The sequence below is a fragment of the Bos mutus genome, chromosome 3, assembly GCF_027580195.1.
Source record: "Bos mutus isolate GX-2022 chromosome 3, NWIPB_WYAK_1.1, whole genome shotgun sequence".
Taxonomy (NCBI): Eukaryota; Metazoa; Chordata; class Mammalia; order Artiodactyla; family Bovidae; genus Bos; species Bos mutus.
Genome location: NC_091619.1, coordinates 1948198 through 1965254, shown reverse-complemented (window position 1 = coordinate 1965254; position 17057 = coordinate 1948198). Strand labels below are relative to the sequence as shown.

Sequence of the window (17057 nt, the reverse complement as noted above, 5' to 3'; positions counted from 1 at the left end):
ATACCTGCGGATGACTTTGGTACTTTGGTCCAAGGCTTCAGCTAAAGGGACTTAGGAATGAAAATGCCGGGTGAATGTAAATGTTCAAAAAGCATGAATGACCAGGGGAGACTGGGTCTTTTACTGCAACTCCCTTCAGAGACTGTGATGACCTGGCTGTGCACAAATTAGGAGTGGAAAGGGCATCTATCCCCTGGAGAGTCTGCCAGGAAACATCCGAAAACTCATACAGGTTTTTCATCAGGAGCCAGTTTCTTCACTGTCCATGTATTTTTGAGGTGGAGGGTAGAGCAAAAAGGATCTTCCACTCTCTTATTATTTTATTCCTGTACATTAAACTCTTAAATCCACTTCCTTTATTTAAAAGTGTAATTCTTTCCTTTCTGATTCTTTCCCTTTGGGTTTTGGGATAGCCTAACATTTCTGTGAATTTGAAGTCAATCCTGTTTCTTTCCTTCTTTTGTGGATTTCTCCAAGACTTTCCTAATATAGCCTTGTTCCTACTAATCCCAACTAATACCATTCCTTCCTATTCTTTCCTATGAATACCCAGCAGCATTTTTCCCTTGGCAAATAGTCTTCTCTGTGTCTATAATGTCTATTTACCTTCTTGCTTAACTGAAGTGAATCTCTTTTCTAAAAACAATACCATTTTCAGATGAAAGTTGCCAACTCTTCCCACTTCCCTTGTGTTTCTAGGCTGAGAAAAGTTCCACGGAAAATGTTTTATTGCTATTCTCCTTTTCCTTACATTGCTGTTACCTAAAAATTATTTTCTTTGGCACATACTTTAATACCTTCAATCTTAGTTGTGCCATGCAAAGACATTAAAGTTTACAGGAATGACTCAGTTAACAACTTTTCTCATAAACTTTTACTATGAATTTATATGATTGATTTTCTCCCATTCTAGGACTTTCGACATATAGTAATTATTCTACCTTACATATTTTAAACTCTAATATATCTGTCTTTAAGAATATGACCTTTTATCTCATTATTATTTCTGTTATAATTTCTCTTGAATTTCATGGGAGTATCGTTTCTAGGCCTCCATTTCCACATAATTATCAATATCTTATTGTCTTCACATTCTTATACATCCATCTTAAACCCCTAAATCCAAAAGCTAAGCAATGTATGTCATTATCTTTGAGTTTTTTCCTTGAAGCATTTCAGCCGCTTTCTCCAAATCTACTAACCTTAAAGTTCCAATTCTAATATAATCACCTTTTTTTTTTGTAATTCAGCTGAGAAAACTGAATAGGGAGACAGTTATTCATTCAGAATCTCTTCTTCTTTTCAATATCTCTAACAGATAGATGTTTTAGGAGTCTGGTTAAAAAGATTTCAAGAACCAGATTCCCAAGAGAGAGTCCACAGTTCACCTACTGGGCCTCCTTCATACTTACAAAATGCTCTAGTGCTGAATTTTTCACCAGTCCTTTCATTCTTTGGTGGCCAATTTCTACTAGATTTACTTTTGCTGCTGCTGGAGTTTTCTACCAAATCTCTGTATCGATATGTGTGTCTGAAAGCCTTATTCTCTTCTCTAGCTACACTCAAAGCTGCTCTGTGGCCTGATAAAGAAGCATAATATTGGAAACTGGGGATGTTCCAGAAAATGCAAAATTTAACTTTATGATGATTACATCATTGTACGAACTAAAAGTTTTGATTTTTCTAATCTATAGCCAAGAGTCATTAGAGAATTTAGCATGTGATTGATAGTGATTTTGTGAGTTCTTATAAAAATGTGATTATTAATAGTACCCCTAATATTCTACTTTATTGTAGTTAATATGGCTTATAAACATGACATTATTAATACTTTATTTGCTTATTATCTGTCTCCTTAATTAGTATATAAGGTTCATGAAAGTAGAGACTATTTTCTTCACTACTGAACTCAATAAACCTACTGTTGTGTTTGGCACGTGTGTGTGTGCTCAGTCACGTCCAACTCTTTGCGACCCCATGAACTGTAGCCCACCAGGCCCCTCTGTTCATGGAATTCTCCAGGCAAGAATACTGGAGTGGGTTGCCATTTCCTGCTCCAGGGGATCCTCTCAACCCAGGATCAAATCCACTTCTCTTGAATTTCCTGCATTGGCAGGAGGGTTCCTTATCACTGCATCACCTAGGAAGCCCAAGGCACACAACAAGCACTAAATGAATACTTGTTTAATGAATCAAAGAATGATAGAAGTAAATAATTTACCTCAAGTGTTGTTCTTTGTACTCATGTAAGGTAATTGACCTGATCCTTCACACTTCATCTAGGGAGTGAGTTGCATCTTTTTACGTATGACAATTAAGGCTGCTGAGACCATGGTGAGAAGTAACCAAACATCTATGGTGACAGAATTTTTCTTTTCTGGACTTCCCGAGCTTGAAGATGGTAACCTCCTCTTCTTTATTACTTTGTTAATCATCTACATATTCATCATTATTGGGAATCTCATTGTGTTTTTTGCAGTCAGGATGGATACTCATCTGCACAATCCTATGTATAATTTCATCAGCATATTCTCATTTTTGGAGATCTGGTACACCACAGCCACCATTCCCAAAATGCTCTCCAATCTTGTCAGTAAGAAGAGGACCATCTCCATAACTGGTTGCCTCTTGCAGATGTACTTCTTCCACTCACTGGGCAATTCAGAGGGGATTTTGTTGACTACCATGGCCATTGACAGGTATGTTGCCATCTGTAATCCTCTCCGCTACCCAACCATTATGACGCCCCGGCTGTGCACTCAGCTCTCTATAGGCTCCTGTATCTTTGGTTTTCTTTTGTTGCTCCCAGAGATTGTATGGATTTCCACACTGCCCTTCTGTGGGCCAAACCAAATCCACCAGATCTTCTGTGACTTTGAACCTGTGCTATGCTTGGCATGTACAGACACATCCATGATTTTGATTGAGGATGTGATCCATGCTATTGCTATCATCTTCTCTGTCTTGATAATTGCCCTCTCATATATCAGAATCATCACTGTGATCCTAAGAATTCCCTCTGCTGAAGGCCGTCAGAAGGCCTTTTCTACCTGTGCATCTCATCTTGGTGTCTTTCTGATGTTCTATGGCAGTGTATCCCTCATGTACCTGCGTTTCTCTGCCACTTTCCCACCAATTTTGGACACAATCATTGCACTGATGTTTGCAGTTCTTGCTCCCTTTTTCAATCCTATCATTTACAGCTTGAGAAACAAGGATATGAAAATTGCAATTAAGAAGCTTCTCTGCCTTCAGAAAGTATTTTATGCATCTGCAAATTAATGCTAGATCCCAAGAATTGATTGATCATTAAAATCTCTTAATTTGATTGTCACTGTAGTGTTCTAGATCCTAAAATTAACATAATACTAATTTATTTCCATACTGATATTTTCTGTTTATCCCAGTTCTTCTTCCTATGTACCTGTTTATTACATTTATATGTATTCAATTAAGATATCAATAACTACCTGTATAGACTTGAACAGATAGATAAATAATAGAAAGGAAATATGATGTTTATACCATCAAAATATTTGAGCATTAATTTTATTGTTATTTGCTTTCTTGAACATTTATTTTATTGTTTATGAACATCAATTTTATTTTTAATATGTTTTAAAATTATTATATTATTATTATAATGTTATAGGCATTAGTAACAACTGAAAGTTATAAAATATAGCAGTTAAAAACATAAGATCTAGAGAAGATGGTGAGGTCCATATTTCACTAGTACCACATACTAGCTTTGAGACCTTGAACAGGTTGTTAATTAATCACTCTGCATCTTAGTTTCATCATCTACGAAGTGGGTATAAAAGTAATATATGTTGAAGGTAGAACTTCATATAGTTTTATAAAAACTGAGTGAATTACTCTGTGAAAGTAATTAGAATGTTTCATAACATAGGGCGAGTGCAAAAATAAGTGTTAGCTATTACTATTATTTGCCACTAATTACTTGCATTTATTTTGGATGTTTTAAAGAATGCTATAGTAAAGAATGATATATTAGAAATGAAATCTCATACATTTATCTATGATTATTATTCATAGAGTTTTGTTAATATTGTTTTTCTGGGGCCAAGTGGAATCAATCTTCACTTTAACTATTTTGGTTGAATTTGACCAATTTGATTGAATTAGACTGTTTGATTTAATGTGATTTCAAACACACTCTGAAATGATAAAAAGTAGATAGATGATGAATAGAGAGATAATATATATAATTAAAGACAGACCTTTCTGAGCTACTTCTCTTGCTTTTATTTTTGTTCTCTTTGTGTTGTCCAAGGACATTCATAAAGGCTATTTTTATACCTTGAAATACCATATGTCACATTCCTTTCAAGAAAAAATTAATATATTTGATTTGAAGTGTCTAAAGGACCAGCTGAATCTGTTGGGTAGTCCAGAAATGATCAAAGCTGTATATATAAAAACTACAGTAAATCAGAACATACAAAAAGTAAAATAATATAAAACCAAAATACTATAAATACTGTAAAAAGATTGCCCTTAATTTATCCCTAAACTTGAATTGTTACCCCAGTATGCATACATACAAAGTCCAATTGAAGACCATACTTATCAACAGATATTGATAGAGGAAATAGGATAAAAGAATCTAGGGATGAAAATGGATACAATTCTACATATAAGCTATGAAAAAAAAATGATCAAAACTTGAAAAAGCAGATGCTGAGAAGTCATGGTGCATTAGGAAGCTCCAGATACAGGAAACAGAATCAAATAGAATCACAGTGGAGCTGTCCCTTGAGCTGTGTTCAGAGAAGTGTATGAAAAGTAAGTCTGAAATACACAAGCCAGAGAAGTGATTAAATACCCAAGTAATCTCCAGCTGCTAAAACAAAACCAGAAACATACAACTTCTCAGCACAGAAACAGTCATCTACAGCTGATGTCAGACTTCATGGCAGATGCTTCCATGTTTGTGATGAGCCATTAGATCGTCGACACATTCTTCTCTAGTTAGTTTTGTATCTGTGTATGTAGTCACATACACGAACACACACAAATATACCCACACACCCAGATTATCCTTTTGTAAAAAAATTACTTATGTCTTCCCCTACACTGAGTGCTATAAGACCATTAAATGTGTTTAATGCATGGCTCAGTAATTACTTGAAGAATTACTATAATTAAATAGAGATAGAGATTTGAGGATTGGAAACAAATGAAACAGAATAAATCTAATTTAAAAAATAAGTAAAATAATTTTTATTTAAATGTTCAATGAAATTTGTGAAAATAGTATTAGTATTTATTAGTAAAAATGTGGGCAAATGAAAAATACAAAAATAGAATGTAATAGAAATATTGAATAAATTGAATACTACAAAAAATGAAAATAATGACTTAGAAGAAAGCCTAAAGGACATATTCCAGGAAAAAAGGACCAAGATGAAAAGCCTAAGATTAAATGTAAGGAAAGAAATATATAGGGAATATATTCACTTATTCTACAAACCATATATTGTTGTTATTGTTGTTCAGTAGCTAAGTTATGTCTGACTTTTTGTGACCCCATGGACTGCAGCTTCCCTGTCTTTCACTGTCTCCTGGAGTTTGCTCAAATTTATGTTTATTGAGTCAGTGATGCCATCCAACGATCTCATCCTCTGCCATACATATGAATATATAAATTCCATAAAGAAACAAAGTAGAAGAAAAATAATAATTGAAATTAAAGGAAATTATTTTTGAGCTAAAGAATAACTGAATCAGCAGATCAGAAGAGACTGTTTCACATAAGACCTGGGACTGTAAAATTCCTAGAAGAAAACAGAGGAAAATACCTTTGGCATCAATTTTGGCAATGACTTTTTATGTATGACACCAAAAGCACAGGCAACAAAACAAAAATAGACAAGCAGGAAAAAAAAATAGACAAGTGGGACTACATCAAACTAAAAACTACTGTACAGCAAAGGAAATAATCAACAGAACAACAAGGCAACTGACAGAATGAGAGAAACATTTGCAAACCATATATCTGAGGAGGAGATAATTTCTAAAACATTTGTTAGTCACCCAGTCATGCCCGACTCTTTGCAACCCCATGGACTGTAGCTCATCAGGCCCCTCTGTTCATGGAATTCTCCAGGCAAGAATACTGGAGAACACTGGAGTGGGTTGCCATTTCCTTCTCCAGGCAATCTTCCCAATCCAGGGATCAAATCCTGGTCTCCACATTGCAGGTGGATTCTTTACTGTCTGAGCCACCAGGGAAACCCCAGAATATATAAGGACCCCCTCAAATAACTCAATTAAAATGGGTAAAGGATTTGAACAGATATTTCTTCAAATAAGACATACACTTAGCTAACAGGTATATGAAAAAAAAAATTCAACATTAAAACATTACGGTGATTCAGACGATAAAGAATCTGCCTGCGCTTCAGGAGACTTGTGTTCGATCCCTGGGTCAGAAAGATCTCCTGGAGAAGGTAATGGCAACCCACTCCACTATTCTTGCCTGGAGAATTCCATGGACAAAGGAGCCTGGCGGGCTATCATGCATGAAGTTACAAAGAGTCAGATGTGACTGAGCAACTAGCACTTATTAACCATCAAGGAAATGCAAGTCAAAACTACAATGAAATATCTTCTCACACCAGTTAAGATGGCTATTAACCAAAAAACAAAAGATAACAAATATTGGTGAGGTGACAGAGAAATTGGAACCCTTGTATAGTGGGTATGTAAAATGGTCCACAGATACGGAAAACAATATGGAGATTCCCAAACAATTAAAAATTCAAGTACCATATGATCTAGTATTCCCACTTCAGGGTATACATCTGAAAGAACTGAAGTCAGGATCACAGAGAGATATCTGCACTCCTATGTTTATTGAAGCACTATCCACAATAGCCAGGAAATGGAAGCAATCCAAGTGTACATCGTGAGATAACCTGATTAAATATTGTGGTATACATACACAATGGAGTGTTATTTAGTTTTTTAAAAAGAGAGAAACTCTGCCATTTGCAATAATGTGAATAAATCTGGAAGATATTAAGCTAAATGAATCTAACAACAGAAAGTAAAACACTGTATGATTCCACTTATATGAAGTATATAAAATAGTCAAACCCACAGAAGCAGAGAATACTATTATGGTTGCCGTGAACTGAGAGGTGAGGGAAATGAGTTGTTCAGGAAGTATAGAGTTTCAACCATGATACATGAATACGTTCTATAAATCTGCTGTATAACATAGTGCCTATAGTTAAAAATATGACACTGGGCATTTCAAAATTTCTAAGGGGTAAATCTCATATTGTGTTCTTCACATGTAACACAGAGAAAACCATAACAAGCAAACTACAAACTAAGGGGTATAAGGAACTTCTAGATGGTATTGGATATGCATATAACCTTTACTGTGATGCCGTCAAGGGTGTTTGCGATATATTCAAACTCATCAAGTTGTACACATTAAATATGTGTGGTTCTTTGTATCCAAATTTTTGTTGTTCAGTCACTCATAGTGATCAAGTCTTTGTGACCCTATGGACTGCAGCACACCAGCTGCAACTTCCCTGTCCTTCACTATCTTCTGGAGTTTGCTTAAATTCATGTCCATTGATTCGGTGATGGTATCCAACCATCTCATCCTCTGCTGCCCTCTTCTTTTGCCTTCAATCTTTCCCAGATTTTTTTTTTTTATACAAATTATACCTCAATAAATCTGAGAAAGAAAGATGGTTTCTTCCTATGCTAAATTATTAAAAAAACGATTTTGCCAACTGAAAGTTTTTAACTTTAAGAAAAAATATAAGAAAATAGACAAGGAAAATAAGCTTCCAAGTCACAAGAAGAATTGTTAGACAAAACTTTCAGAGAAAGAATGTCTTCCTATGCCAAAATATATTTCCAAAATCTCATATTAGGTAATCTTTTAAGAAGATTACAAGATAAAATCAACTACATTTGGAAAAAAGTAACTTTGAGTTTTCAACAGAGCAGTAGATTAAATACACAATAATCTCATGAAAAGGATAAGATGTTGACTGTATTTGACAGGACTAAAGAGAATTGTTTAAGGTTGGAGAGATTCACATACATTTGTAGCATAAGAAAAAAAAAATAACATTGTTCCTTCCTTTCAATATTGGTATAAAATCCTAATTGCATGATTATTTTAAAGTTATCTTATTTTCTATTTATATATCTTTCAAGATGTTTTACTGGTGTCAGCATATTCATTCAAGACTTTCTATATCTCTTTGTTCATGTAATAACAGGACTATAACAAAACTGTTCTTTACAAGGTGCCCTGTAGCACAGCTAAGGACAATGATCGTAGGCCTGGAGAAAGTAGCTTCCAATGGTCAGGATGATGAGTGCAATCAGGAAATAAATATTTATTGAAAACTTTGACCTGTAAACTAATGAGAGGAAAGTACAGTGGGGAGTTTTCTGATAACTAACCCCATGAGGGAAAGTGATGCTGTCTGCTGCAGTGCAGGGCAGAAGTCCCCTATGGAACCCATTTCCCTTTCTGTTATGCCCTGAGGTACTGGCAAATATAATTGCAAGTCTGCCTTCTGAAGGACTTAAAGGATATCAAGGATGAAGAGACCCAGATAAATAGAAGAGTTTCTGTGGTCTTTGGTAGAGGTAAGTGCAGAAGACTCAGGCTTGGAAAGAAGGTATTCACTCACTGTGCATGAAAAGAATAATCTTATTCCATGAAGATTGCATTATTATATAATATGGATTATTATAGATTGCATTATTATTACATTGAATATAAAAAATTAGAGGCTTTGAATTTTGGTGAGAGGCAATGGAAAGTTTAGAAGAAACTCTGCCTGCTGAAGTACTAGGCCGAGGTATATGTGAAACAGAATACTCCATTTATGATGCCATCTTTTGAAAGATTACTTTGTCCAGACTTGATTGTGACTCTCATCAAAATTGAGTTGTCATACTTTTCTTTCCAAACGTTCCTCAGTTTTCTTTGCTAGATTATTCATGACGGTCCTGTGGGTTTAATCATAATTGCACGTGGTGGCCTTGCTCCAAGTTGATTTATTTGACACCAGCTCATATTTTGCTTGTCAACCCTTTTCAGGAGGAACTCATGCTTGAGAAGGTAAAACAACCAAGTTGTAATACAATAAATGAGCCTTATGTCATGCCATAAATATATGTAATACAATAAATATAATGATGATCCTTATGTAATACAATAAATATAATGTGGACACTCCAATGTAATGGTGCCCAATATTTTGGAGTGTTTAGTACATTTCTAACATACTTTAAGCATTTAAATATATTTACTTTGTCTATGCTAGGTTTTCTCATTTGTAAAGTGGGGTTAATAATGCTATCTTATTAGAGCATTTTGAGCGTTAAATGAGAAATATATACTTGTGCTAGTCTTAATTAGTGACTCAGTACTATGTAATACACTACTGACTTTGCACACAATATTCATAACACTATGTAATACAGTACGGCCTTCCCAGGTGGCACTAGTGGTAAAGACGGAGAAGGCGATGGCACCCCACTCCAGTACTCTTGCCTGGAGAATCCCATGGACCGAGGAGCCTGGTAGGCTGCAGTCCATGGGGTCGCGAAGAGTCGGACACGACTGAACGACTTCACTTTCACTTTTCACTTTCAGGCACTGGAAGAGGAAATGAATTCTTGCCTGGAGAATCCCAGGGACAGGGAAGCCTGCTGGGCTGTTGTCTATGGCGTCGCACATAATCGGGCACGACTGACTCGACTTAGCAGCAGCAGCAGCAGCAGCGGTAAAGAATCAGCCTGCCTATGCAGGAGACTCCAGAGACGCGAGTTCGATCCCAGGGTTGGGACGAACCCCTGGAGGAGGAAATGGCAAACCCTCCAGTATTCTTGCCTAGGAAAGCCTAGGAAATGCCTGGGGGGGCTACAGTCCATGGGGTCACAAGGAGTTGGACATGTCTGAGTGATTGAACAATCAATGCAGTAATACAGAATTCACAATATGAATCGTATTATGCTATACTATTATTTTTATTATGTTTAACCATTCTCAGAAACTTATGAGCTAGTTTCTATTAGTAATTAGCAGACAGGGTGTTATTTAACACAGTCAGATGAGCTTCATGGATTAGTAGAAGAGGAAGCACAAAGCAGAATGTTAAAATAAAATGACTTTAGTGTTATGAATTGGACTTTAGTCAAAGCAAAAAGAATACCCAGCTGTGGATGTGACTGGTGATAGAAGCAAGGTCCAATGCTGTAAAGAGCAATATTGCATAGGAACCTGGAATGTCAGGTCCATGAATCAAGGCAAACTAGAAGTGGTCAAACAAGAGATGGCAAGAGTGAGTGTTGGCATTCTAGGAATCAGTTAACTAAAATGGACTGGAATGGGTGAATTTAACTCAGATGACCATTATATCTACTACTGCGGGCAGGAATCCCTCAGAAGAAATGGAGTAGTCATCATGGTCACAAAGGAGTCTGAAACGCAGTACTTGGATGCAATCTCAAAAACGACAGAATGATCTCTGTTCGTTTTCAAGGCAAACCATTCATCACAGTAATCCAAGTCTATGCCCCAACCAGTAATGCTGAAGAAGCTGAAGTTGAACGGTTCTACGAAGACCTACAAGACCTTTTAGAACTAATACCCAAAATAGATGTCCTTTTCATTATAGGGGACTAGAATGCAAAAGTAGGAAGTCAAGAAACTTCTAGAGTAACAGGCAAATTTGGCCTTGGAATACAGAATGAAGCAGGGCAAAGACTAATAGAGTTTTGCCAAGAAAATGCACTGGTCATAACAAACACCCTCTTCCAACAACTCAAGAGAAGACTCTATACATGGACATCACCAGATGGTCAACACTGAAATCAGATTGATTATATTCTTTGCAGCCAAAGATGGAGAAGCTCTATACAGTCAGCAGAAACAAGACCAGGAGCTGACTGTGGCTCAGATCATGAACTCCTTATTGCCAAATTCAGACTTAAATTGAAGAAAGTAGGGAAAACCACTAGACCATTCAGGTATGACCTAAATCAAATCCCTTATGATTATACAGTGGAAGTGAGAAATAGATTTAAGGGCCTAGATCTGATAGATAGAGTGCCTGATGAACTATGGACTGAGGTCGTGACATTGTACAGGAGAAAGGGATCAAGACCATCCCCATGGAAAAGAAATGCAGAAAAGCAAAATGGCTGTCTGGGGAGGCCTTACAAATAGCTGTGAAGAGAAGCAAAAAGCAAAGGAGAAAAGGAAAGATATAAACATTTGAATGCAGAGTTCCAAAGAATAGCAAGAAGAGATAAGACAGCCTTCTTCAGCAATCAATGCAAAGAAATAGAGGAAAACAACAGAATGGGAAAGACTAGAGATCTCTTCAAGAAAATGAGATACCAAGGGAATATTTCATGAAAAGATGGGCTTGATAAAGGACAGAAATGGTATGGACCTAACAGAAGCAGAAGATATTAAGAAGAGATGGCAAGAATACACAGAAGAACTGTACAAAAAAGATCTTCATGACCCAGATAATCACGGTGGTGTGATCACTGACCTAGAGCCAGACAGCCTGGAATTTGAAGTCAAGTGGGCCTTAGAAAGCATCACTACAAACAAAGCCAGTGGAGGTGATGGAATTCCAGTTGAGCTATTCCAAATCCTGAAAGATGATGCTGTGAAAGTGCTGCACTCAATATGCCAGCAAATTTGGAAAACTCAGCAGTGGCCACAGGACTGGAAAAGGTCAATTTTCCTTCCAATCCCAAAGAAAGGCAATGCCAAAGAATGCTCAAACTACCACAAAATTGCACTCATCTCACACACTAATAAAGTAATGCTCAAAATTCTCCAAGCCAGGCTTTAACAATATGTGAACTATGAACTTCCTGATGTTCTAGCTGGCTTTAGAAAAGGCAGAGGTACCAGAGATCAAATTGCCAACATCCACTGGATCATGGGAAAAAGCAAGAGAGTTCCAGAAAAACATCTATTTCTGCTTTATTGACTATGCCAAAGCCTTTGACTGTGTGATCACAATAAACTGTGGAAAATTCTGAAAGAGATGGGAATACCAGACCACCTGATCTGCCTCTTGAGAAATTTGTATGCAGGTCAGGAAGCAACAGTTAGAACTGGATATGGAACAACAGACTGGTTCCAAATAGGAAAAGGAGTACATCAAGGCTGTATATTGTCACCCTGCTTATTTAACTTATATGCAGAGTACCTCAGGAGAAACGCTGGACTGGAAGAAACACAAGCTGGAATCAAGATTGCTGGGAGAAATATCAATAACCTCAGATATGCAGATGACACCACCCTTATGGCAGAAAGTGAAGAGTAACTAAAAAGCCTCTTGATGAAAGTGAAAGTGGAGAGTGAAACAGTTGGCTTAAAGCTTAACATTCAGAAAACGAAGATCATGGCATCTGGTCCCATCACTTCATGGGAAATAGATGGGGAAACAGTGGAAACAGTGTCAGACTTTATTTTTTTGGGCTCCAAAATCACTGCAGATGGTGACAGCAGCCATAAAATTAAAAGACACTGACTCGTTGGAAGGAAAGTTATGATCAACCTAGATAGTATATTCAAAAGCAGAGACATTACTTTGCCAATAAAGGTTCGTCTAGTCAAGGCTATGGTTTTTCCTGTGGTCATGTGTGGATGTGAGAGTTGGACTGTGAAGAAGGCTGAGCACTAAAGAATTGATGCTTTTGAACTGTGGTATTGGAGAAGACTCTTGAGAGTCCCTTGAACTGCAAGGAGATCCAACCAGTCCTTTCTGAAGGAGATCAACCCTGGGATTTCTTTGGAAGGAATGGTGCTAAAGCTGAAACTCCAGTACTTTGGCCACCTCATAGGAAGAGTTGACTCATTGGAAAAGACTCTGATGCTGGGAGGGATTGAGGGCAGGAGGAGAAGGGGACGACAGAGGATGAGATGTCTGGATAGCATCACTGACTCGATGGATGTGAGTCTGGGTGAACTCCGGGAGTTGGTGATGGACAGGGAGGTCTGGCGTGCTGCGATTCATGTGGTCACAAAAAGTTGGACACGCTGAGTGACTGAACTGAACTGAACCCTTTCACTAAGCTGCCTGTTAAGCATGTTTTAAGTCTTTTGTAGTCATTAACTTAATCCTAAGTATACCTATGAAAGGGTACTATCATTAATCTCATTTTGCAGATGAATATTTGAGACAGACAGATCAAGCAATTTCCCAAAAGACACATAGATAATAACAAATTTAACTGAGATTTCAATGTAGACTCCAGGTCTACATGCCCTAGAACAGAGATCTCCAAAGAGAAATGTGCAAGATGGCCCACGGGTGGAAAAAGAAAATAATAGTACTTCTGTTATGTTTATTTTTACTCATGCTTCTTACTTTAAGATATTATGTATTGTTAGATCATGTGTGCATGTGTGTGTGTTAGTCACTCAGTCATGTATGAATCTTTGAGACCCTGTAGGCTGTATGTAGCTCCCCAGGCTTCTCTGTCCATGAGATTCCCCAGGCAAGAATGCTGGAGTTGGTTGCCGTGCCCTGTCCATCATAATATAGTACATGCACATAGTTTTTGTTTTACATTTTAAAGTCTTTATTGAATTCATTAAAACATTGTTTCTGTTTTATGTTTTGGCTAAGAGGCATGTGGGATCCTAGTGCCTCAACCAGGGTAGAACACACAGCCCCTGTATTGGAAGGTGAAGTCTTTTCTACCTGACCACCAGGGAAGTCCCTGTGCATAACTTTTAAATACAAACACTTATATTAGAAGTTAAGCTAAAAATACTTTTAACTGTTTTTTTTTTTTTTTTTAACCACTAAAAACATTTGGGAAAATCTATTTCTGCAATAGTGACTCTGGAGGAGTAAGTGAAAAAAAAATACAGAATGTTGGTCACTTTTTATAAAGTTAGGGAAAAACATAAAACTTTCAAGTTACTTCTTCTTATTCATTCAAGTTATTTATCAATACACTAAATATTCTTCCTTGTGAGCTGGTATGTTGTTCACTGTTCAGTCACTAAGTTGTGTCCAAGTCTTTGTGACCCCATGGACTGCAGCATGCCAGGCTTCCTGTCCTTCACCATCTCCCAGAGTTTGTTCAAACTCATGTTCATTGAGTTGGTGATGCCATCCAACCATCTCATCCTCTGTAGTCCCCTTCTCTGGCCTTCAGTCTTTCCTAGCATCAGGGTCTTTTCCAATGAGTCAACTCTTTGCATCAGGTGGCCAAAGTATTGAAGCTTCAGCTTCAGCATCAGTCCTTCAGGGTTGATTTCCCTTAGGACTGACTGGTTTGATCTCCTTGAGCTGGTGTGTACCCTTTCCTTTATTCACAGGTAGTTCTACTGGGGATATGGAGATGTGGAAACCTATTAGCAGTGACTGAATTTGTCATCACTTGCTTTCCTCAGATCCAGGAAGGTAGTCTTCTGTACTTCTTTCCTTTACTTTTCATCTATATTTTTACTGTCATTGGAAATCTATTGATCTTTTTGCAGTAAGGCTGGATGCCTGGCTCCACAATCCCATGTATAATTTCATCAGTATCTTTCCCTTTCTGGAATCTGGTGTACCACAGCCATCATTCCCAAGATGCTCTACAATCTCATCAGTGAAATAAAAGACGTTCTCTATTAATGGCTGCCTCTTGCAAATATATTTCTTCCATTTACCAAGAAATTCAGAGGAAATCTTGCTAACACCATGGCCATTGACAGATATGTTGCAATCTGCAACCCTCTTCGCTATCAAATGATCATGACTACCCATCTTTGTGCTCAGCTTTCTGCAGGCTCCTGCATCTTTGGCTTCCTCATCCTGCTTCCTCAGATTGTAATGATTTCAACATAGCCTTTCTGTGGTCCCAGTAAAGTCCATCAAATCTTCTGTGACTTTGTCCCAGTTCTGAGCCTGGCCTGCACAGACACATCCATGATTCTGATTGAGGATGTGGTCCTTGCTGCGGCCATCACCATTACTGTCTTAATCATTGCCCTGTCCTATATAAGAGTTGTCACCATGATCCTGAAAATTTCTTCTGCTGAAAGTCAACAGAAGGCTTTTGGTACCTATGCAGGCCGTATCACAGTTTTCCTGATATTTTTTGACAGCGTGTCCCTCATGTACTTGTGTTTCAATACCCCTTATTCACCTGTTTTGGACACAGCTGTTGCACTGATGTTTACTCTTCTTCCCCCAATCTTCAGTCCTATCATCTATAGTCTGAGAAAAAAGGACATGAAGGATGCAATTAGAAAACTCTTCTGTATTCAAAGAGTGTCGAACACATCTGGAGGTTAACTCTGAGCCACAGATTGCCTTTCACTCTTAATATTTCTCTAACAGATTAAAATATGAAATTATTCTCTCTCTAATTTTTGTCACATTGAGCCATCTGTCTGCTATCCTGATTATTTTATTTTATTATTATTTTATTGGGAAAACACATTTATGTTCTGCCATCGCTATGAAATTTGATGGGTATTTCATCAAGAATTTTATTATGGAGCTTAAAGATTTTCTTCTGAAAAGTTACAAGTAAAGGAAAAATTTCTCACCACTTTAGAGGGTTAGAATTACACTTCAGAAGCTGGCCAAGTGCTTCAAGGCATTATGTCTTTATTCAGGAAATAGACCTTTGGCATATTTTCTATATAATTATGAATTATGTATTACTTGATTCAGTTCAGTTCAGTTCAGTCACTCAGTTGTGTCTGACTCTTTGTGACCTTATGGACTGCAGCATGATAGTCTTCTTTGTTCATCACCAACTCCCAGAGCCTACTCAAACTCAAGTCCATTGCATCACTGATGCTATCCAACCATCTCATCCTCTGTCTTCCCCTTCTCCTCTTGTCTTCAATCTTTCCCAGCATCAGAGTTTTTTCCAGTGGGTCAGTTCTTTGCATCAGATGGCCAAACTATTGGAGTTTCAGCTTCAACATCAGTCCTTCCAATGAATATTCAGGACTGATTCCCTTTAGGATGGACTGATTGGATCTCCTTGCAGTCCAAGGGACTCTCAAGAGTCTTCTCCAACACCACAGTTCAAAAGCATCAATTCTTCGGCGCTCAGCTTTCTTTATAGTCCAACTCTCACATCCATACATGACTACTGGCAAAAACATGACAGACCTTTGTTGGTAAAGTAATGTCTCTGCTTTGTAATATGCTGTCTAGGTTGGTCATAGTTTTCTTCCAGGGAGCAAGCATCTTTTTAATTTCATGGCTGCAGTCATCATCTGCAATGATTTTGGAGCCCCAAAAATAAAGTCTGTAACTGTTTCCATTGTTTCCCCATCTATTTGCAATGAAGTGATGGGACCTGATGCCATGATCTTAGTTTTCTGGATGTTGAGTTTTAAGCCAACTTTTTCACTCCCCTCTTTCAGTTTCATCAAGAGGCTCTTTAAATCTTTTTTACTTTCTGCCATAACGTTGGTGTCATCTGCATATCTGAGGTTATAGATACTTCTCCCAGCAATCTTGATTCCAGCTTGTGCTTCATCCAATCTGGCATTTCACATGATGTACTCTGCATATAAGTTAAATAAGCAGGGTGGCAATATACAGCCTTGACATGCTCCTTTCCTGATTTGGAACCAGTCTGTTGTTTCATGTCCAGTTCTAGCTTGCTTCTGACCTGCATACAGATTTCTCAGTAGGCAGGTTAGGTGGTCTGGTATTCCCATTACCTGCTTAGGTTTGTCCAGAAGCACATAGCTAAGAAAAAAGCAAAAATAGTACTTTCAGAAGTAAATTACACTGTGATTTTTAGTTATAACTTGTTTATTACAATAAGCATATATATTTAGTAAGACTAAATTCTCAATATTGTTAGACATGTCCATAAGAAAACTAGAGTGTGGAATCATAGAATTGTAGAGTCACACGCACTGCAACTATTGAAGCCTGCTTGCTCTAGATTTCATGTTCTGAAGCAAGGGAAGCAATGAGAAGCCCACATATTGCAACTAGAGTGTAGCCCCATCTCACTGAAACTAGAGAAAAGTCCAC

General features: G+C 37.5%; 1 protein-coding gene and 1 pseudogene across 1 annotated transcript; both read left to right on the top strand.

Moving 5' to 3' along the window:
• The first annotated feature begins 2331 nt into the window (after positions 1-2331).
• Positions 2332-3282, top strand: LOC102271920 (olfactory receptor 6K3). The gene has a single exon (XM_005901111.3). It carries the CDS (start codon positions 2332-2334, stop codon positions 3280-3282), a length of 951 nt encoding a protein of 316 aa, XP_005901173.3.
• A 5542-nt stretch (positions 3283-8824) lies between these two features.
• Positions 8825-15341, top strand: LOC102271638 (olfactory receptor 6K3-like; annotated as a pseudogene).
• Positions 15342-17057: the final 1716 nt, after the last annotated feature.